The sequence below is a fragment of the Ylistrum balloti genome, unplaced genomic scaffold (genome assembly GCF_031769215.1).
Source record: "Ylistrum balloti isolate Yb309-2 unplaced genomic scaffold, AGI_CSIRO_Ybal_v1 Utg369962, whole genome shotgun sequence".
Classification (NCBI taxonomy): domain Eukaryota; kingdom Metazoa; phylum Mollusca; class Bivalvia; order Pectinida; family Pectinidae; genus Ylistrum; species Ylistrum balloti.
The window spans coordinates 102511-127682 of NW_026782059.1; the positions used below are offsets into that span (position 1 = coordinate 102511).

The 25172-nt window shown below is 32.7% G+C and overlaps 1 protein-coding gene across 1 annotated transcript; it reads left to right on the forward strand.

Annotated features, from left to right (window-relative positions):
• The first annotated feature begins 522 nt into the window (after positions 1 to 522).
• On the forward strand, positions 523 to 3895 carry LOC132547559 (fibrinogen-like protein 1). The gene is made up of 3 exons (XM_060211332.1): positions 523 to 843; positions 1987 to 2092; positions 3225 to 3895. Exons 1-3 carry the CDS (start codon positions 523 to 525, stop codon positions 3893 to 3895), a joined length of 1098 nt encoding a protein of 365 aa, XP_060067315.1.
• Positions 3896 to 25172: the final 21277 nt, after the last annotated feature.

Sequence of the window (25172 nt, forward strand, 5' to 3'; positions counted from 1 at the left end):
ACATACATCATTCACGAAACAGTTTCACAAAATATAAATTACATGTACAATAAGCATTAGATGTATTATATATAGATTTAATACTGGAGATGATACATCTAATAAATTCAGATCATTTGTTATTGACAAAATGATATTTCATAATGTGGATCTATCTTATCACCGGCATAAGCTTCTGGTATGACATTAACTGGTGCAAGGGTTAAATATGTCCCGAGCATGAAGCTGGGAGCCACATACTTCTCTTAAAAATTGATCAAGTGCAAAACGTAGTAGTTATTAAAATAATCAATGTAAAAATTGATTTTATGAGAATCCCTAATCAGAAGTTGTTTTTTGACCGCTGGCTGGTGTGCAGAAAAGCCATAAAGCAACTTCTGTTGGACCAATAAAACACAGGACAAGCCCTGGAAGAACCTGCTATATCGCTATTGGACTTTGGATGTATACAAACGTGATTAAGGATTCACCTACATTTACATGCATATCACTGCAGCGGCGAGGGTTTTGTCAGTAGTCACAATGTTTTTACCCGTGTTGATTGTGTTTGATATTCTGTCTTTCGCGCTACCAGATAACGTAACATACAAGTCTCGACCAGACTGCCCTACAACAGTGTTAGATGCGACTATTATTACTAAATCCGTCGAAGTAAAGAGTATCATTGCATGTGCAAGGGAGTGCCAGAGAGACAAAATATGTTTGGCCTTTAACTTCCTTGAACCAAACATTTGTCAAATGAGTTCATCAGAACTGGACAACACATGTTCTAATGGCTATAATAATGTGCATGAAAAGTATTACCAGAGAGCGAATAATTCTGACAACGACCAAACTATGACGGTATGTATGTAATCAACATATTCCTGATATAATTTGTAACATAATTTTACTTTAGGCGTCAAAAATTCCAGTCAGCACACACTCAAATATTCCTTTCTTTAAAGGAAGAAAATATAGTTATTTATTATAGAAAATTAAGCAATATCTATGTACCGGTAGTCCTCTTTTCTACACTTTCTTGAGTCGACGTTTCTATACCAAAGAAAGAAAAGCGCTTTTGAATATAATAAAAGGAATCTGCTTGTTTTCTTTGACAGAAACTAAACTACAATGTACTTATTATAGTCACACAGATAGCGTAAAACGATATTTGAATTTTCAACGCTATATAAATACAATGTTTGCCGAACTTTAATAATCTGCGTCATTCAAACAATTTTTTAAAGATAAGTGGTAATCAGTAGAGATATACTACGGACCTACATGTAATTAGGGTCCGTCAGATTTTGATCGGAAACATTTCATTTAAGGTAATAATGTGTCTGAGATTTGTTTCAGTGAATAACAAACTAATATGGAAAAATAAAATGTTGAATAGGTGTAGGCTTGGTGGCATCGTTTTTTTTACCTTGTCCAAACTTGCAAACGTAACATTACTTACTCAGATTTTCAAAAATCAACATAGCAGGTGTTGACAATAAAGCAAAAGACGCTGGTCTTACCCTAATGTGTTTATCATACGTCTAATTACCTCAGTGTTAATCTTTCTTTGTAATTGTGCCCTCGTTCCATCGATTTTGAGTTTACAATAAAGGTTTTGTTTACTCTGACGTCCTTTCATTACACGGAAAGAATCTACTGAGTATTTCAGTGTTACTTACACTCGAGGTTACCAACACAAAGAACGTTATCAAATATGAAACCTTCTAAACCTTCTTACCAGTTTGAAACTTGCAAAAAAACCCTTTAAATATCCTGATAAGCTTGTGTGAACTATTTCCCGAAGCGTTAGGATTGGGTCTCCTGGAGAATAAGGTTAATTTTTGTCAAGATTTAGCATCGCCTTGATAATGCTCATGATTTTCGTTATTTCTTTCTGAGTAAGGATATCGAAATTTCTTGACCCCCTAGACGATGTTTAGGAAAAGCATTCAAAGATGAACTAAGGGAACATATGCCATAAGTATGTTATTGTATTTACAGACGACCACTGTACCGACCACATGCTTGCATGGGGGTAGCCTGGTAAACAGCACTTGTCAATGTGTCAACGGATATATCGGCTCTAAATGTGAACGTCTTATGGAAGGTATGCAAACTTTTTAGGTTTCTGACAAGTTCTTTAACATAACAAAATAAAGTTTCACACATGAACATAAAACATCGTATCTGTCACGGATGATTGTCTTTCCTGATTATTTCCATTTAATTTCAATGCTTATCTCTAGAAGTATGATAACTGTTACAACTCTGTATTTCAGTTATTTATGTCTTAGAAACGAGAAACGTTTTATAAACGTTTTCTCATGAAATGGAAACTTTTTTTCACTTTATCGATTTTCTTCGTCATTAATTTGAAGACAGATTTTTGCTATTGTTTTATTGAACCTGTCTTGCCTTTGGTGTGCCGCCTTTTAAGATTCAAACGCATTCTGCAATTCGGCCTACCTTAGGTTAATGATTAGAATGATATATTAATGTTTTATTAGAATGTAACACTTTGAAAGGTTCATGGGATTAATGTCAGTAGTTATGATAATGACTTATGTTCATTTCTGTCCATAAGTATTTTTTACATCAGAAGTCTAGTTTTTCTTATCTTGAAGCACTACTTATACTAAACAATTCTTGCATATTTTTGGTACATAAATAGATGTGCTTGCATGTTTTAAAAATTATAACATTATCATATGATGTTGATTTTGACATTAATACAGACGGAAAATATGTTTCTTTTTAGTGAATATTATGAGGCAACGATTTCTTATTAATTCAATTGGCATCATTGAGGGCTTGCTAAACTATCCGATATCCAAGACAGAAATTAAGTTGTGATATCAAATTATCTATATATTGTACATTTGGCAGTCAAGTATATATAACCACTTTTTAACTAATTCAGAATTAGAAAAGTGCAAGATGCTGAACTAAACTTAGTTACAAAGCCTTTTTTAGGACATGTCAGTGATAGTAAGGGACTAAACATCAAAAGTAAGAAGGCGACCGACTGATAAAAGTGATCGAAAGAAATGTTATAATGAAATGGAAAAAGGCACTAGCCCCGTAAATTCAATAAATTTGATGATTTTTATAAATCTTGTTAATTTAAGAATAATGTCAATCACTTTACATTTTGAAACGTTTCTGAATGAATTTTAACAATGCATTCCGGTTAATTCACACTCCGACATATTGTGACAGTGAAATTATGTGTTATACAGATTGTACAGAGGGTTATCCCTACTACCAAAGCCAGTTCGGTACATTCGATATACAGCCATCGCTTTCCCCAAGTCCTATCAAGACTTGTTGCTGGATGGATTACGACTTAAGGACTTATTATCAGTTACGTCATTACACCACAGGTATATCATTCAATAGGAACTGGACCTCGTATTCCAACGGCTTTGGGGATATCCAAAATATGGACTTTTGGTGGGGGAATCAGTATGCTTACTATCTAACCAACAGCAGACAGTACAATTTAGTTTTGCAAGTTTCTGGGGAAGACAATAATGATATAGGAAATATTGTTTATGAAAACTTTGTTGTTCAAAACGAGGCCAGCAATTACACTATGACTTACTCTTCAGTGTACATAATTCCGGTCAAGGATATGATCACGCTTGCAATGAATGACAGCATGGAATCTTCAAATGGGTCCTCATTTAGCACTTACGACCAGGATAATGATAATTCTGCCGGAAACTGCGCATCTACTCACGGGGCAGGTTGGTGGTTCAATAATTGCACCGACTGTAACCCTAACGGCCAGTTGTGGCCAGGAGGAAATTCAACCCGCGTTGGTGTCGAAAATGAATTCTTCTGGAACAATGGCCTGTCTGGATGGTCGGCTTGGGCAACAGCGCTTTGGTTTACTAGGTCAACATAGCCAATTGAAAGTTGTCAAAGAGTGCTGAAGAAACAGCTATTTTTGCTACTAAAGCTTGGTTTCAATGGACATTCTGGGAAAGTTATATATAGCAATTCGTCCTAATTCTGGTACTATTAGGCAAACGTATGATGCATTGAATGATGCATGAAAACGAACAAATAATCATATAATCTTATGTTATGCCGATTTTGGAATTTTCTGTTAAAGATCAATGATTGTAATTGGTATTGGTATTACATTTTAATCCTGATTATAAGTATTGCTTATCGATTATTGAGTATTCCTAAATTAGAAATAAATGTTCAGTTAAACCTGAGATTTTATTTTCAAGGACAAATTGCTATTTTAACGATAATAAAAGGTGCAAGTCAAGATGAAATATATTGTTGTCTTAGTTTTCTCTTCTCTTCCAGAAATAACAAACAAGACGGTACCATAGCTTATATTACTGCATCCAAATTAAGATTTTGAGATAACAGGAAAAAATACAAAACATGTATGTATCGATGACAACAGGATTTATTCCATGTTATCCGAGCTTTTAACATCAGTACTTATATTGTAGGTATATACAGTTAAATATGAAGTTGAATTAGAAATGTGATTTGAGATATTAAGTAAACAAATACTCTATTGCAAAACACCATGATGCAGAATAACTAATTCAACATTAAATCTATGCCCAGGAATACTTTGACTTACAGCACTGCTTATTGATGTACTGAAATATATATAAAGTAAATTACAAGAAAAGCAGGTAAAAGCCTTTTGTAGATAACTTTGATAAATATTCTTTCTTACTAACATTGTGAATTTAAGTAAATAGGGACATAGTGGTTTGTTTCGAATTTTTTATGTAATTTAGGCGATGTCTACAATTTCTCAAGTTTGCTAACGTTAAAAAGGACTTACTATAACATTGATTTCACAATAATTCAAGAGAAATTTTTTTGATTAACTTTTCATTAACACCTTTATTATAACCTTCAATAACACATTATTTCCTTTCCAGATCACGTAAGAGAAGTTGAACTAATATCAATGGCTATGTTTAGATTTTTATGACGATACGTGATTAATGATGATGTCATGAGATCTGGAAATCTCCATTTTACTTAACATATTACAACATAGTTGCAAAGTTAATCAGAACATTATCAAAATCATATGTACACTTTAATTTGTTTTACAAAAAGAGAGTATGCTAACTTTCTCTTCTATTTGTTTTGTTTATTTTTTGATGCTTAGCTTTGTAAATGTTTTTCACAGGTTGACTTTAAACCTACCGCACCCTGTATCCATTACCAATTTTCTTACAGGTGTAAATAAATCATTGATGATCATATGGAATGACTTCATTTTATATTGAAGTAATTTTAAACTGAAATAGCATCACCATTTCAAGGTGTAATAATTCTCTGCCATAAGTATATAGTGGTCTCGTGCACCCTTCACGACATTTATAACCTCCATGGGATGGTCGCATCGCTGTGTCCCTATATGAAGTATGATTTATAAACTTCATTTAAAACATGATGAACCATTTGTACTGTTATTTTAGAAGTCACCAGTCAAAAACCAAAACACAGAGGTAAATATAGCTTTAAATATTTTTACTTGATGAATGTTTACGAAATCTATTACATGCTATTGTTACAAAGACCCATATACAAATAATTGATTAAGCACAGTAAAACTAGACCTCTATAAATACCTCTTTGAAACTAACACAGGTAAACGAGGCTAGACTCTAAAGATCCTTATCACGGTACTATTGCACAATATGAAAATTCCAGATGCGCCCTCATTATGGTAATGTTTCCCGCGAATGAGGCAATTGGTGTATATGCTGGGATTTCCTGACAGTGGTCTAATACCTGGAGTTACATTATATGTATAACACAAAAAAAATCATGATACCTAGGTTATACAACTAATACATAATACAATACAAACAATATTACATTTTAATAAAATTTTTCATCTCTGCAACAAATATTTATTATTAGTCTATAATACGGTATGTGTGTATTATCTGAAATGGAAATGTTTATATTACATATATTTAGTCATTTTGTTATACAGAAAGTAGCTTGACATGTGTAATATGCAAATGCTAGAAACCCTATATGAAATATGTAGAAATGTGTGATACAAATACAAATCCATATTGTTAAAACCAAAGCTGCTATAACTATTCTACAAAAGGATATTTTCTACAATAAATGTTTATCGTACAACTAAAGTGCAAATTACGGTAATATATCAGACGTTCATCATCTGTTGTATAAGGTTTTCATCATTATTGCTCTTACGTTTTAACGTTGAACAAAGTACTCTAATAAAAATTTTTTTACGGAAGTCATAATATGAACTATCGTTTTCTCTTATAATTTCATTGTAAAAACGTATATTATTAGCTGGAATGGTGTGGGGACATTAATTTCTATCAGGAGGTCTTAGAACAACATTGCTGGCCTGTTATAACAAGGCATTGTCCTGTAGGTCGTTATTGTTTTCAAGACGATAATGCGCCCGTTCATAGTGTGAGGTCTATCCGGGAATATGTTGCTCGTAATGGAAACAACTGCATGAGTTGGCCCACACAGTCTCCAGATATACATAGATTTGGTTTTAAGTCGCAATAAAACTCCATCCCGCGTAAAATTTGTAAAATCGACAGAAGGCTTGTTCCGGGAGATACGAAAAAAAAAAAAAAAAAAAACCCCTATGATGATTACAGCTGCCTACATTCACAGCTTATATAATCTGGTTACGTGTTTTAACCGTGATAGGATTAAAGGGACAATACTCAAGGTAAGTGTGAATTTTGTTGCAATTGAGTTCTTAATTTTCACGCCGCCATTGTTACCGAATACGTTTGGCACGTCCCTGTAGTTCGTAGTTGTTAGTATAGCATGCTTGTGGGCAAGTAAGATATGAATAGAAGAAATATCCGAAAGTTATGCGATATACATGGGACAGTCACAATGAATATATTGATATAGTTGGAATAAAACACACATTTCATATATGTAGGACTTACAAGCTAGAATATTTATGAGATCCATCAGGCAATAGGGTCGAGTAGTTGTTCCAGCCGAGAAATGAAGTCTTGACAAAACTGAATTACAAATAAAATGTAGATATGATATTCACGTAACCTAGTAACTAATAACAACGGAATGGTCCGTTTTTGGTATTGGGTCAAAATGTTCGTTGTACTGGGTATTATTAGAATAGATATATGATCAATATATCAAACTGTTATAAAGAATCTCTGGAGATCATAAAAAGTTCATAACCATAACACGGAATAATGTTATTACGACATTAAAACTTACTAAGTAAACAATAATTAGAAATCTGTTTCATTTATTATTATAAAAGTTATTAGTCGTAAAGATGAAAGTGTTCGGATTACCAACAATATTCAGTAAATTCGTAAATTGTTATATGCATGTGCAGATGTAAATTGCTACTTCTGTAAAATCGAGATTCTGAAGCGAGACGACAACTGCGGCAAAGAAGGCACCAATAAACATAACTCACGTGTCAGTCTTTGTTCACTACCATGGCGACTATATCGTTATTTGAAAAGGCACAAAAATTGACATAAGATACCTGGTAACATTTCTTTTATCTTGTGTACTTCTTCGTTCTGATGCAATCGTCGTATGGAGCGCGTAAACGGTACAATATTATCATCATTAGGCCTAATTAACACCATTTTGAGTCCTAAAGTTATGTCGGCTGGAAATTTGTGATGACAACAAATGTTTTACAAGTAAATTCGTGAGATATTCTGCTTCAGCGGACCTAAAACTGGATATTGGTTTGACCACGGACAAGACTTATTTTTGTACTGCGTGTAAATTCGCTTCAAGTATATATATATATAATCGTGTTTTACTGTAACGACACTACAAGGAATCCATGAAAATTAACATTTACCATTTGGATAAAGGATATAAAATAATACAGATGTAGTGTATCTCTATTTCATTTCAATATTATAAAACTAGCTATATGTTTATTTTCTCCAACTGAAAACATTTAGAGAGAAACTTGTGACAAAAGTTTCCGTTTCGAGATTATTTTTCCGTTTTTTTCGCAAAAGCTTTCAAGTAAGATATATACTTTATATCCTTTGAGAAGAACGTTTGCAAATTTTTATAATTTCATTTAGCTCTGTATTTAGTTTGGAAGTGAACCCAACAATCATCAAAATGCGCTGTTGTTTCAATGATGAATGTAAAACAAAAGGTCAGTCACTGTTGAAAACGCCTGGTAATCGTCCAGTCGCTAGAAGTGATAACAGGACAAAACATTATATGCGATACTAACAGACAGAATAAGATACAAGTCGATTCAATCAATAAAATTAATCATAAATCTAAATATCTTAATAGGTTTTTCGAGTGCTGTTGTGGGAGTATATATTTTATTATTTTCCATTATGATTCAGAGATTTCTTTTTTTTATATTTATTTTATTTTTGCATTTTTTCATTGTATGTACACAAAGAAGTTCACACACACACGCCCTTACATACATACATACATATGTCCAACATGTATCATCATACACATTATCATCACACACATCATCATTAAACATGTATCATCATACACATCATCATCATACACATCATCATTAAACATGTATCATCATACACATCATCATCATACACATCATCATTAAACATGTACCATCATACACATCATCATTAAACATATATTCTCATACACATCATCATCATCATACACATCATCATTAACATGTATCGTCATACACATCATCATTAAACATGTATTATCATACACATCATCACCATACACATCACAATTAACGTGTATCATCATACATATCATCATCATACAACACATCACCATTAACATGTATCATCATACACATCATCCTCATACACATCATCATTAAACATGTATTATCATACACATCATCATTAAACATGCATGTATTATTATACACATCATCACCGTACACATCATCATTAAACATGCATGTATTATTATACACATCATCACCATACACATCATCATTAAACATGTACCATCATACACATCATCATACACATCATCATAAACATGCATGTGTTATCATATACATCATCATTAAACATGTATGTATTATTATACACATCATCCTCATACACATCATCATTAAACATGTATTATCATACACATCATCATTAAACATGTATTATCATACACATCATCACTTACATGTATTATCATACACATCATCCTAATACACATATATATCATCATTAACATGCATCATCATACACATCATCACTAACATGCATCATCATCATCATCATCATCATCATCATCATCATCATCATCATCATCTACGGATTTGTCAAATTGTGAGTGTTCATCATATATCTAATGTACAGCATAAATAATCAACTTTTTTTATATTTATTTTATTTTTTGCATTTTTTCATTGTATGTACACAAAGAAGTTCACACACACACGCCCTTACCTTACATACATACATACATATAAGAAAAAAGGAGAGAAGAGACAGATTATGATAGAAAATGGTTAGATAGAGGAGAGAAAGAAGGCAGATGGCTAGAGAGAGGAAGAGAGAAAGAAAGCAGATAGGGAAGGAAACAGGAAGGAATTCAAGACTTAAATAAAACTATATAAAGCAGATGGTGATTTTAAATAATTTACCAAACTGAAAATTTGTTGGTACAGATGATGGCCATTGTCAGGGACTGGTAACCATATCAGGTTTATTGATTCATATTCAAAATTAAGTATTGAGTATCTTAATTATGTTTGAGTAAAAAAATCATATATCGATATAGTAACAGAGTGGTAGTAATATTAGTCGTTCATGATTTTTATAAATTTCTCCCATTTTTTCCACCCTAGTGCAAATTTGTCTTTAACCCTTTCCCCTTTAGTATACGTGATATATTTTTGAACCTTATAATAATCATGGATGGCACAGGTTAGAGCATTAATGCTGAGGGACTTATGTAAACATCTAGTTCTGTAAATATATTGTTTTATGAGTAAAATAATTTGGTTATCAACACTATATATTAGGTTGGTCCCATTATCTATCTTGCCAAAAAGTATTGTTTGTTTGTTAACAGTAAAAGGAATATATAAAGCATCTAGTAATCTATCTAGACTTTGCAAAAGATTCTGGACTTCATCACATTCCCAAAACAGGTGTACAATTGTTTCTGTCTCAGCATTACAGAGAGTACATAAAGGACTATCTAATATCCTTACTTTAAAAAGAAATGAGTTTGTAGTTAAGATGTTGTGGGAAATTCTAAACTGTAGCCATTGAAATTTGGAACTTTTAGTGACTTGAAAAGGTAATGTATATATAGCTAGCCAGTCATCATTTGTGAAATCAAAATGTTCCCCCCACTTTTCCCTTCCCTTGGACACAAGTGATTTAATATTGTTAAGTATTCCATAAAATCTCTTTGAACCTTTATTGATATCTAAAAAAATAGATATGTGGACTGGTAGAGTAGGACGTATAAATTTATACTCAACAATATTATAATTCTGCAAGCTTTTCCTTATTGCTGAAATTATTGCATAATATTTCAAAAAATCAGTGTTTATGTTAAATTTCTGAATAAATTCCTCATATGAAAACAACGTGTTATTACTAAAATCCTTAATAAAATCACCAATTAGATAAACACCTTTTTCATACCAGTGTGGGTAGAAGATTGTTTTACCTCCAATGGTAATATTACAATTATACCATACAGGTGTTAGCAAGAGTGATTTCCCTTTGATTGTTTTCATATTTTCTGAATTTTCTAATCTCCCCCAAGCTTTTAATACATCTTTCCAAAACAAATTATCACATATATCTGTACTTACCTGAATAAAAGTGCCTCCAATATCTAAAAGCCTATTAATGTTTACGGATTTTATCAGAATACATTTCCATTTTCCAGAAGACTGATATAACCGTTTGATCCAACTCAATTTCAATGAATCGATAAAATTAGCAACATGCAGCATTTTTAACCCACCAACTGTATAATCCTGAACTATAGTTTCTCTTTTAACTTTATCAACTTTACTGTGCCATAGAAATTCAAATAATATAGAGTTAATTGTCTGAATTGTTTTACCATCTGGATTGGGCAGGGAAATAAATAAATGATTAAACTGTGAAATCATCAAAGATTTAATTAAGTGGATTTTTCCTATGGGAGTTAAATTGCGTCTACTCCAAGTATTTATAAGGCTTTTTAGTTTTACTATTTTCTTATCAAATTTCATTCTGACCATTTCACGGAGATTAACACTGAAATCAATACCCAATAAACAAAATGTTTCTTTTCCCCATTGTAAGTCTAATTCTGGTAAAAATTTATCTTGACTGTGTTTCTTGCTACCGATCCAAATGACTTCTGTTTTATCGGTATTCATTTTTAAGCCTGAGATATCTGCAAATGTTTGTAATTCACTTATTGATTCTCTTAGGGAGTGTTCCGTACCATCTAAAGTCAAATAAGTATCATCTGCATACTGAGAAACTAGAATGTCTGTATCATCAACTTGGATGCCATGTATATTTTTATTGTTTCTGAATCTATTTGCAAGAATTTCTGCACAGAGAAAAAAGATGTATGGTGCTACCGGATCGCCCTGACGACAGCCTCTTTTAATAGAAAAGAATGATGACAGATTACCCCCTTGATTTACTGAAGCCCCTACATTTCTATGAAAAAGTTTTATCCAGTTACGTATACTATTTCCAAAGCCAAAATAAATCAATACCTTTTCTATGAATTTCCAGGACACTGAGTCAAATGCCTTTTCAAAATCTACCATAAGAATCATACCAGGAATGTCATTATCTTCTGTGAATTTCATAACATCATATAGTAGCCTAGTGTTTTCACCAATGTATCGACCCGCTAAAAACCCCGTCTGATCCTTATTTATGAGTTTATCAAGTACGGATTTTATCCTTTTTGCAATTACCCCTGAAGCTATTTTATATACAATGTTCAATAGAGTTATTGGTCTCCAGGTTTTAATAAAATGGCGTTGCTTACCTCTCTTTGGAATGCAAGTAATAATCCCATAACGTTGTGTGATTGATAATTCCCCTGTAATGTATCCATAGTTTAAAGACCTAACAATAAAAAGACCAAGTTGTTTCCAGAAAAACTTGAAAAATTCAGCCGTATAACCATCTGAACCAGGACTTTTGTTGTTTTTCATATTTTTTAGAATATTATATGCTTCTTTAATAGTTACTAATCCTTCTAAATTTCTAGACTCAGCTTCATTAAGTTTTGGAATGTTTTCAAAATCAAGAAAAGTTTCGAGAGTTATATCATCTAAATTATTATTTGAGTCATAAAGTTTTTCATAAAAATACCTTATTTCATTCAAAATATCTTCTTGTTTTGTTACAAAACTACCATTACTAAGCTGTACTTTAGGGATAATTTTAGAAGTGAAATTTCTATTTTCTAGATTAAAGAAGTAACTAGTTGGCTTTTCTCCTTCCTCTTCCCATTTAGCTCTTGATCTCACTATACTTCCCTTAATTTTTTAACTCTAATTTCCTCCAGTTCCCTCTTCTTTCTATCTATTTCTGCTACATCAATAATCTCTTCTTTTTCCAATGCCTCAATAGACTTATTAAGCTCATTTTCCTGTAGATTTTGTAATTTCTTTTTGTAAGCAGCATACGATATAGTTTTACCTCTAATATTCATCAACAAAGTTTCAAGAAATAACTGATCATTGATTTTCAATTGTAATTCATCATCCGCAATAAGATCAAGATTTTCCAAATTGTAAACAGGAAGACAGTATTGCACTTTTGTTTCATTAATTACATTTTTAACAACGTCTATATATTCTGTATCATATAAAAGAGAGTTATTAAATTTCCATAATCCTTTACCTTTTTTAAATTCCTGAAGTTTAACTGTAAGTTTCGGAAAAGAGTGATCAGAACGATAACCTGCCTCTATAGATGGCCCTTTCACACTACCTAATAAATTTTCTGAAATTAAAAAGAAATCTAATCTTGACTGTTTCAATGGATTTTTTTCCTCCAAGTATACCTTTGGTAATCAGGGTAATACTCTCTAAAAATATCAACTAGATTATAATTTTTAATAATATCTAAAACTTTATCTCTAGCTTTTGGGTTATTCACAGTGGTGTAACTATTATCGTAATCTTTATTTGGATCTAGAACAAGATTAAAATGCCGTTAGATCGTTTTCCGGATACGTTTTATAATGGCTTCTTTGATGTGAAATATTTGCAAAAGCAGTTTTGCTGTAGGGAAAACATACTTATTGAAAAGAAATGGAAAATAACTATGCGCACATTAATGTAAATCAAATGTACATGTATAATCTAAATTTATATAATTAAGTAGCCCATGAAATGTGGAAATAAGGACAGTCGCAGAAAATAATCGCGAAAAACAACAGACACCAAAAATACAGGCTGTAACATATACCTATATATCCGGAATAATGGTAACAACTAACTGTCTGTGTTTGGTGTTGGGTCAGAGTGATGGTAAGCGAGCCTGAAATATATTTTTTAGTATTTTGTTATCATAAATTCTAATATATCATTATCATATAGTTATATTACACAATATTTTAATGGGATATACTGAATTTACTTGTTTGATGTTATATAAGATATGTTTGATTCTTATAAGTGTACCCAGAGGAAAGACGTACACGGAAATGCCTGCAAAAGTACGAGAAGAATACGATCAAATAATCAAGTAGGCTAAGAATCTTCTGCTAAATCGAGGACATCGGCATTGAAAATTACAGCAGGTAATTTACATAGTCAAAAAATGACATAACACTACCAAGAAAATAATGCAGCTCTTTAAAATTAAATCCAGGTTCTTACCCGCAATGTCTATGATGGCATCATGTAAACATGTGGAATCTGTATATAAGAAAATGTACGGTGAATGCCTTACTGAAAATACATTGATGTAAAAAGCCTAAATCACGAACTTTATTTTGAAAGTTTCAGTAATCAATTTCTATATACATGTAATTGTAATCATCTCCTCTCGGCATCACGTTTGTTCATGTAAATACACAACAATAGATTAAAACTTGTTATAAATAACATAAATACTTTTCATGTAAGTTTGATTTTTAATCGAAAACTTTCTTTGTCGACAAACTGAAACAAAATCACATGGTATGAAATTTAAATATCAGTGAACAATATAAGTATTGATTGTATTTAAATTCAAGTAATATTTTATTTTTTTTTTTTTTTTACTTTTTTTCTGTAATTTCCTATCCTGTGATTCGTAGCATAACATATATCCTTTTGCTACTGAAAAAGCAGTTTACCGATGTAAAGCAAAAAAATGTTTGGAACATAGTCTCGTGGAATATTACACAAACTACTCGATGTCTATTGGTTGTTGTCCTAAAAACGCCTTTATAAGAAGTGATATGTTAAAAGAAATAATTTCCATTTTTGTTATGTATTGTTTACCTTTCTCATATTTTGCTTATCTGCAACAATTTTCCACGTAAAAGTAGGTCAATTTATTCTACGTATGATTTGAACGTATACGTAATGTCGGCACACATCTACACGCTTATATGTTTTCCAGGGCTGTTAACTGATCAGACGGGATCCTGCACGATAACATTTTACAGCGTGTCCGCTGAACTCGGCTTGGCAACTTGTCTGTTCATATCAGCAGCGATAGTAAAGAAGAAATTGGAAAACAAACCACCAGTCGGAGTAGTATCGAATGCATAAACGGCAATCCCTCATACCATCAATTAAAAATGTTTTGATTAAAACTATGGTAAAGGTCTCTGTTAAATTCTAGTACATTTGTGTTTCCTATTACATTACAGTATATTTACAGTTTGCATGGTGACCTCTCATAAACTCAGGTGTTCATTCCAGATCACAAGACAAAAAAGTAAGGTCATATAGACTTGCGTTACATAAACGATTTACAAGTCGCTTCATAGTTAAATAACGCACACCATAGCTTTACAGCAATCATTTAGGAGATTAAGATTGCTAGGAATCTATTCCGGTAGATCAACATACATGTTATAATCAACACTAAATCGTATTTTGAATATATCTGAAATGTCAAATGTATTCATTGCCAATAACTGACGTAATCCTATTCATCTTTCAACCACATTGCATTCTTATCAGTAAAATATACGTTTCAACGACCTTAAAGTGGTAAATACACTGTATTGAATCAACGATGTTCACTATGACCTTCTGTTGGCCGATTTGATTTTGTTTTCGTACGAAACTGCATTTTCAAAGCAGGTCACTAAGATCACAAACTCGTAACACAAGCGTTCAAATTATGGTCGCCATAATTATTTCATTCAAAAATATTATATTCTTTTGTGTGACTTGAAGCTGGATATATTTGTTGCTGGTTAGTTGTTGTAAACATTGTTCTCATTTGAGAACATGACATTACTTCATTTGATTGTCGTCGATGACGCAGAAGACGTTTACTCTTATGTAACAACTGTTTTTTTTCTATTCTCCTTGTACAGAAGTCTCCGTGTAAATCTTCTATTTGTTCATATTTGAGTTTGAGTCATGATTATATTGCCATGTTGGTATTACCTTTACTTTTTCATCTTGAGAGTGTATTATGTTCCAGGCGTATTCTCTATGGTGGGATACCTGTGTATATAGTATAATACAATGATCTGATTTTTGGCTTTCTTTTTGATACGAGCATGGGTTTGAGTGTTATTCAGTGTTTCATGTTTTGTCAACCTCGAGCATCTCATATTGTTCTCATATTCGTCAGTGTCCATGATAACCTTTACCTGTAAAAAGGTTTCTGCAAAACCTAAATGAATATGGTGCATGAGTAATCGAGAAGAAGAAAAACGTTTATTGACGAACGACGCACGATAGACGACGTTGTTCAAAAGGGAATCACGATCGGTCACCATAAGGTCATAAGGCCAGGGTGACTTAAAACTTTGACACGTATTTCATATTACACGTTCAAACTAGTGTCTAAGATAGTTCAAAGGGTGTTTTCCTGTTTTTAAAAGGTTTTTGTAAATTTAAGTAATGTTCAATTTCTATTCACGATTGGTATGTTTGTACTTATTTTCTGCTGTATAAATGTTAGTGTCCAGTAGATAGCGGTGTTCAACTCTTGGTGACATTAATACCATGATAAAATGACAGTAAACATTATTATGGGAAACACGACGTTTACACCGAGGAATATGAGATCGTGTTTAGGAGAGTATAAAATTCTTACTGCCTTACCAATCATGAATATCCTATAAAGCATTATCTATATATGAATTATATACCAGAAATCATGACATAGATACGATAATGTTATCAATATTAACAGCTTTCATTCTAACGTTAAGGTATTGGAAATGAAGACATCAAATTTAATGTGTTGTATTTTTTACCTGTACTCTGTGATACTCTGTGCCTGTCTTGAAAGGAAATGTGACGTCACCTTATATAGTATTTTTCATTTTGTATGAAGACTACACGTGTTGTTGCTTTATTTACAAATGTTACAACAACGAAAACATTTCATAGATAATGGAAGAAAATCTGCATTGTTGAAAAAGGCAAAACTACGAATGTCATGACTAAATCCGTTTCTTTAATACTGCACAGAGAATATGTTTAAACAAGAGAGTTAACTTGTAAACAAAACATAGATATACATACATGTTTTCTGTAATAAAGTTTCTGTCATATTAGAACATGTTTCATGTAATAATCGTGTTCTTTAGGACAAGAAGACATGTTGCAAAATCAAAACAATAATGAATTATTATTTAACGATATTACAATGCGTTTATTATATCATACGTATCATAATTAAGAACAATATGCACAGAACAAAAACATAAAAAGCAAAAAACATGAAGCAAATAAATCATAATATACATTTATGTGTATGAAGCAGGTGTGTTCTTAAACTGAAAAAAATGACTTAGGAACACATTTGACGAAGAATGATGTTTATTGAGATCACAATCTTCAAAACCTAATTACCTACCTAAGAAACCTCTGCAACTTGTTAACTATTGGTACAAAGACAACATAACTTCTACACTACAAAACAACAACGAACTTACGGAAACAAATCTGGCAAGGAAAGTTTAAATTCAAATCGCATTAGTCGTAACGCTATTGAAATTTCTATATACTATGTCTGTCATCGTATCATCAATGATAACTTAGTGGGTAACATGATGAGAAACTAATTGTATAGGTAGTTTCGTGATACATTTTCTAATTGCTGTGCTGAAGACTGTGACTCTGCCAGAACGCCTGCTTTCTCCTTTTTGTAATTTTGTCTCTTTGTAAATCTTAACTTTTTTTATGGTTTCTGTTTTCTTTTTTTTTGTTTTTGTTTTTGTATTTTTGTTGTTGTTTTTGTTTGTTTCTGTTACCTTTTGTTACTACATACAATTTTTTGAAAGCTCTGTGATATAAAAGTATGAAATGACACTTGATGCACGGAAATACGTGAAGTATTATAATTCAAAACCTGAAACGTCCAGCTGCTGTATCTATATATATAAACAGACTATTATCCACCTTATGTCCTTTATTTTTTTTTATTCGAACCGGAGTTTAAAGTCTGGTATTGTGGTCTCTACGCCAGTTTGATTTTTTATTAAACAGTGTTATTAACTTTAACATAGATTTAACATTACGTAGAGACCGAAATACCATTTTATTTATTTCGCTATTTACTTCTTTTTCATGTTTTTTATTTTACATTTAGGTACAACTATCTGCTGTTGTTTCTGTGGCTGAATGTTTAGCAATCAATCGTTGAACACGTTGTTTGTAGAATTTTCTAACACGACTGGTGCAAGAGAAAGAAATTGTAATTAGAGCTCCTTGCAAACTTGATAGTATTTCAAAAATAAGAAGAAGAATGTCGGATTGAGAAAAAATAGCAATAATTCCGACAATCCAGCTAAAACCCATAACTGTTGATATCTTCATGAAAACTATTACGTTAGACTTATTTGAATTTGTTGAAATGGATGTAGATGATATATATCTTATAATGCGGATAAGCAAAAACACGTTTCCACACAAAATTAAAATAATTGGAATGACGAACACTAATAATGAAACAAGTGTTTTGGAAATGAAACAAATTTCTCCACCATACCATGTTTCCGTCGGTTCAAAACATAAGTTTGCTATTTTTGTACAAACAACAATAAATAATGGTACAGAAAAGCCAACAAGAATATACTTAACTGTAACAACAGATCTTTCCGATTTGGTATAGACCTGTAAATCTCTTATATCAGCATCTAAGCGAAATGAGCAGAGGAACATGAAAACAAACGCACCTATCCAAGAAATATGATGAATAATGCCAACCCATTCACAAACAGAGTTTGGAATTGAAAGATGAGATATCAGCAAGAAATAGGTCTGAGCAAGCAGTAGGAACGATATCAACACAATCAAAAGATCTGATTTCCCATCACGTAAACTTGGAATTGCACACAACTGTACCAAACAATAAATCATACAGATTAACGATATAGATGTAGAAACTGTATTTACAATACTTCTCAATCCATTCGTATTATCGTGTCGAACATTGTTCTTTTGATATTTCAATGAAAATGTATCGATACACAAAAAATAGCCTCCATTTGCGAATACAATATCCTTGGATGAGATATCTATACCATTTAGATGAAAGGACACATTCGACACTCTGTTCAATATGTTCATGACCAGCATTCCATTGTCAGAATCGTTTCCCTTGTATTGTACTTTAACTGCAGGGCAAGGTAAAGTATTGTCAACTGAACTCAGTGCAACCAAATATAACGGATTTCTAACAAATGTGTTTGTCGTACACGTAATATTTTGTGTATCCGGAACATGTTTTATAACACTACCATCCGAATACATTTTCGTATAGTTCTGAAAGAAATTGTTAATTACTGACATTTGAGACTTGAGTTTATCTTCCGTGTAGATAATGCCTTTAATAGGGAAGTTAACTCGAATAATGCAGCATGTCTTTTCACTGTCTAATTGTACTCCTGGTGTGATGTTATATTCTTTCTGATAAACTGTATTGCTTGTAGCGTTGGAATGTGTATGATATCGTAAAAAAGACATTAGAGTATCTAATATTGTAATCAATTTATAGAAGATTTTTCTATGATTTTCATCTTTATCCAATTCAAATAAAAGGTCTATCATGGCACCGTTGCTAGTGTATTTGATATCAGCACATTCGTCACCGGTGGGTTCTGAGGTGGCAGGACAGTACAAACGTTGACATCCAGCCTGTTTGAAAAAATGAAAATGCATCTTTATGCAATATTGTGTTTTAATTAAGTAGATTGATTATTAAATTCAACATGCAGGTTAACTTAACCTTATTCTATATATTATGTTTTCTTTTTATGGAAATAGTTAAGTGTCACCATTGGCGTGTCAGACGTTGTTAAATTGTATTTTATATTTTAATATTTTATATTTTAAATTACGTAAACAGAAATACGTCATAATGCAAAAATAAAAAAACACGTTAATGCATTAACGTTCAAGGTAATAGTCTAATAGGTTTTTGTAATATATCAATATCATTATTTTATCTAGATACAATAGTTAGAGAGAGAGAGAGAGAGAGAGAGAGAGAGAGAGAGAGAGAGAGAGAGAGAGAGAGAGAGAGAGAGAGAGAGAGAGAGAGAGAGAGAGAGAGAGAGAGAGAGAGAGAGAGAGAGAGAGAGAGAGAGAGAGAGGCAGGCCGACCTTTTTATACAAATACGTCTCGGTACCGTCACCACTGTTACACGATGTATATGTGAACCTCACTGGGATCACTAGACAGCAGTTTCGTAACTACTGCAGCACTTGACAGCTCTATGGAGCAATGAACAACATAGATCAGTGAGGGCATGCCCTGGAGCATTTAGTAAAGTTGAAAACCGAACTCCCGAGTGTTAGACGGTCAAATTTGTTTTCATCGTCAATTCACAAAATTCATAAAAATATGTTCATGCTATGCTGTGAAAGGTGTGAGCCATGATGACATCTGTAACAGTAACATCACACTATTTCTATTTACAACACAATTGTTTGCAAACATAGATAATAAAGCTATTATTTTGTTGAAAGGTACACCTTTGCATATTCAGAAGACTACTAATTCCAGCGTCAATCTTATAGCATTCACAAGAGCTATCCAATTATTATTTTGGCAACAGATGGATACATAGAAAGTGTGATGGGTCCCTTCTTCTCCATCTATAGAAACGATGATGTTAAGATAACAATGTAGATTGTTATCTTTAACAAGCAAAATATCAGTGGATGACTGCATGTGAGACTTTTTAGAATAACTCGCTGACTCTAACTGATTTAACTTTCTCTGACTTGGTATGCTAATTTTCAAAACGAATTCATTCAATCGGTAATGTTATTTGTTACCATTTTTTATACTGCTATTATTCTTCAGTGTTTTCAGGCTGGTACTGTACATGCAGAATTGGTGCAAGGCAGGTAGTATGTTGTTCCAACATAGCCAATGTGATATGGTATCTTGGTGAGAAGAGAGACAAGAAAATCCAGCAATAAACACCAAAAATGTTGGACAGTCTTTAAATGAAGTGAAGTGAAGTATATCTAAATGTATTGTTTTTTAATCCATGTAAAACCTGACACGTATTTTCATTATATTTGTATTACATATCAGGCCTGGATAAAATCCATTAATATTTCATTAGAGAACGTCCATTGCTATTTGTTGCGTACACTTTTGTCACATGTTTAAGCAGTGAAATTCACATAAAATCTAATAGCTCAGAAAGATAATTCTTCTAATATCAAGCTACATATATTTCGTATATGGCATGTATTCTTATTTTATGAAACTGACAGATACATCAGATACAAATTGTCAGTCAACATACAGTATTCCAGCTGATTGTATTAAAATGCCCTATACACCCCACTATCAATTTCAAACATTCAATTGATTGAATGGTTGTTACGGCAAATAGTTTTAATAGTTTTAGAGTTACATATAATACTTTGAAACATTTATAAAAATTGCAGAAAAAAGAAAAACAAGAAATTATGCACTTTTGAACAATGTATGTGAATTATGCAATTAGAAATTAATTTACGTTGATTAAATGCTATGGGACTAAAATTAAGCTCGCTCTCTTTCACAGCTTCTTAATTGATAATTATTCAATGTCATTTGCCAACAGTATTTAACAATATCTTATTTGTTTTATTTAATTGTTACTGCCCTATCACAGTTAATATAGCTGATAATTGGGTAAAATGATGGGTATTTCTGTGGATTACCATGGTTACAGTACATCCAAAAATAGCATATTTCGAAAGAGTACATCATACTTCAAACTGATGTATGACTTACGCCATTATTTTGTTACTGCAAAATAATACCCTTACCACGCATTGATTGGTCAAAATCCGCCTAGCTGTTAATCAGTAGTAGCAAAAGCGGACGGACGACTGTGGTGTGATCCTTTGGATGAGTTGAGTTAATAATATAGATCACACGAAGACAATTTATGTAAAGTATCGTTCGTCATTCTAATGTAATCATGCTGATGTCACTAATGCATAGTTCTTTGGCAGGTAATGACTGCACCTTTTCAAAATTTTGTTTTCGCCACCATGCTTAAGTTTATAATCATACCATGTAAGTGTACTTAATTGGTGTTTTGTGGACATTTGAGTTTTTAAATTGCCTAACAGCATGAATTTGCTTTCCTGAATGTCCGAATAAACACCATTTTATTTTCTTGACAGGTGCTTTGTTTCCAAAGAAAGCGAGGAAACAAAGACCGTGTTTATTTTCGCTTTTTCTGTTGTGAAAAAAGCTGCATTACTTAAACGGCGCTTTGTCTGTATGAAAAGCACCGTTTCATACAATGAAAAAGTAACTCTTCACTACCATTTATCATCAAAACTACAACCGCAGCATGATGGCCACAGAACTCTTTCTGATCGCATGATTTGTTTCATATGCACTAACAACACTTTTTTGCAGAGTACTCATTAGATAACAGTGTGACAGTCCCAACCGTTTGTAATTATATATAAACAAATGTCCAGTAGATAATGTCTTGGTAAGTCTGTACATATGTTTTATTTTATCATTCCGATGTTTTCTTACCTCTATATTCATTGTCATTCTTGTGATAATTTATTGTAAATATTTTACAGACGGATACATCGGATCCGGGTTTATAATGTGAACGTTAGTAGGACGGCAGGAACAAGACACACGTGAAAAAGCGGAGCGTTGTTGAAATGGTTGTTTGAGCATCTTGAAATGGGGCATACCAGCGCAAAATACAGTTTGCGGTAAGTCTTATAACATACCAAAAGTCCCTACGTTGATTTATATACCCGAAATCTATTGTGTTTTGTATTTTTAGCATATCAATGTACATGTATATAAAGTGCGTACCTATGAGTACAATTCATACCTGAGAATATAATACACATTTTGCTTAGTTTTGGCTATGTAATCAGTGCAGTATGTTTGTATTTAGGAGTAGTTGTTATTATTCAAACGGCTGATATAAACTTGTACTGACGATTAGTAGTAAAAGTAGTAGTATTTGTTTATGATAACGGCTAATATATACCAGCACTGTCGATTAGTTGTAAAATAATAGTGGTTGATTATGATCTACAAAATGCTGGGAAAACGAATAGTAAACGTGTAATTTAGATATTTATATATGTGTGTGTGATATAACCGGGACACAATAGTAGATATAGTCATATTTATGTCCTTCCAGCTCTAACCAATGATGGCTTGAGGGCAGTGGTACAATATATGTACCATAGATGCAGTCCTGTGTGGACGAGTAAACTATATATAGTGATATATATAGTTCCTTTTTGGGGAAAGACGGCCATTTACAAAGTCCTATGTGGGCGAAGTAGTTGGTGAACACAGTCCTGTGTGGGCAATCCTACTGCTGTATGTGGTCCTGTTTGGACAGCTGTATGATATATTATCTGGACAACCATGTAACTCTAGACGTCCTGCGTGGACAGATAGTATGTTGACTGTCCTGATAGATGTGATTGATGTCCTGTGTGGGCAAGCAGTTTCATAGAAGATCTTATTGGAACTTATACTACCTGTGTATGAACATATTTCTGTATCATGGAGTATTGTGACTGGAGCAGTCATCGTCAATGGAAAGAATGAGTAGAGGCCATCCATAGACATTTCTGTGTGTTTGACGTTGTGTAAACGACTAATGAGTGACTTAGTGGATATCAGGCCATTATTAGTAGTGATAGTCAATTTACATAGAGGAAAGTAAGTTATAATATGATAAGAGTGTGCTTGGTAAGTGGAGTGATATGGTATTAAAGATATTGTATATTTGGTGTTTGTGCTATTCTTATATCAGCGATGCTAGATGTGATCGTCCAGGTTACAAACAGACACAGTGTAAGTGACGAGGAAAATTAAATAGCAATACTTTTATGTCTTAATCATGACAGAGCGCTAAATGGAGAAATAAGACGGTATTTCCTATTTTTTTCAAAGCGAATAAAAACGCCGATTTAGTGACGAAAAATAATTAAAGACAAACAAACAAACAATTCGCTTACCTCTACAGATAAAAGGATTTCTCCATTTTTACACTTCTTGACTACTTGTCGACTACTTAGAACAGACGAGAAATCAATCAGGTCACTCAGTGTTATAGATGGATCTTGTGTATTGAAAGTCATTGCAACACAGTAAGACGCATTCAAAACTTCCAGATACGAAGTATTCCAGTAATCAATCAGGCATTGTAGATTTCTAAAGTAGTGAAATCTTTTACCAAGCGATAGTACAACAGGACTAAATACGCGGTTTCGACAGATGGAGTTGTTGATACCTTCAAAAGTGTTCAATGTAAATGAATAATCGAACTCCCGGTAACAGTAATGTATTGGGATAGGTTTCGGTGGTATGTAACGGTAGCTACATTGCTCAATTTGAATCTTTGTGTTCACAGATTCAATGACAGTTTGCGAAAGAGGAATCATTTCGGGGATACACTTGATTTCAAATAACCATGGAATAAAGTTAAGGACTTTGTGACATTCTGCACAATGACGATTTCTGAATGTTAAATTTGTTTTTATATCGACAACAGGCAACATGTCACGGATATCAGTGATTGTATCCATTTCGCATGTTTTCTTTGTATCCACGTCACCATCCCATGAAGCCGGACAAGATGATATCATAAACACACCTTGTGTTAAAAGAAAGCTTTCTCTGAAAGCAATAGATTCACAAGTTGTCATTTTCAGATAGTGCAAGTGTTTGTCTTCTGTATCGCTTTCTTCTAATTCTACTGCATCATAACAACAATCATCATAGTAAATGCATGTATTATCACAGTTACAGTAAATATTCTTTGTTCCACTATCACAAGAATAATACTGATGATTGCAGATCTGAATAAAGTCTAGAAACAACTCCACATCGCTTTGCGCAATGGGTGCAATTGTTATGTAAACAATCCAAACCCGCATCATCACATCCATCTTTAAATTCACTAGAAATTAATATATGCCTTCCAATAAGTTCTTTAATAAAGGTTTTCGTTATTACCGTACACTTTTTTCCTATCACCCATTATGGTGGCTTCTTCACATCAATAGTTACAGAATGTATTAGGTTCTGACAGTCATATATACAGTGAATACGATAACAAGACTATAAAACGACTTTGTCGATAGTTATTGCTTGGGTAGTCACGAGTTACATTCATTAAATGACCACAAAATGCTGATCATCAAGATGGAATGCATATACATTTCACATAAAAATCTTGCCTGAGATGATTACTAATTGGCTTCTATTATGTATGTAGTGTAGTTGTGGAAGCAAAACTATTAAAAAGACTTTATGATCAGGTATTGCTGGGGAAGTCACGACCACTGAATACTAATCCTCAAGAAGGTAGAGAAATGCATAACTCATAAAAACATGCTTATCGTGACCACAGATATACCTTATATGACTGCGCAGTGGAATATAGCAAACCTCATTCTTGTGCTCTCGAATTTCTTTCCGTCGGATATCGGAAAAACTACCATCGCTCTGCAAGCTGCCACATTAATCACATTGAATAACAGAATGGTGAAATGGGTTTTAAACATCTTCGTAACTGAG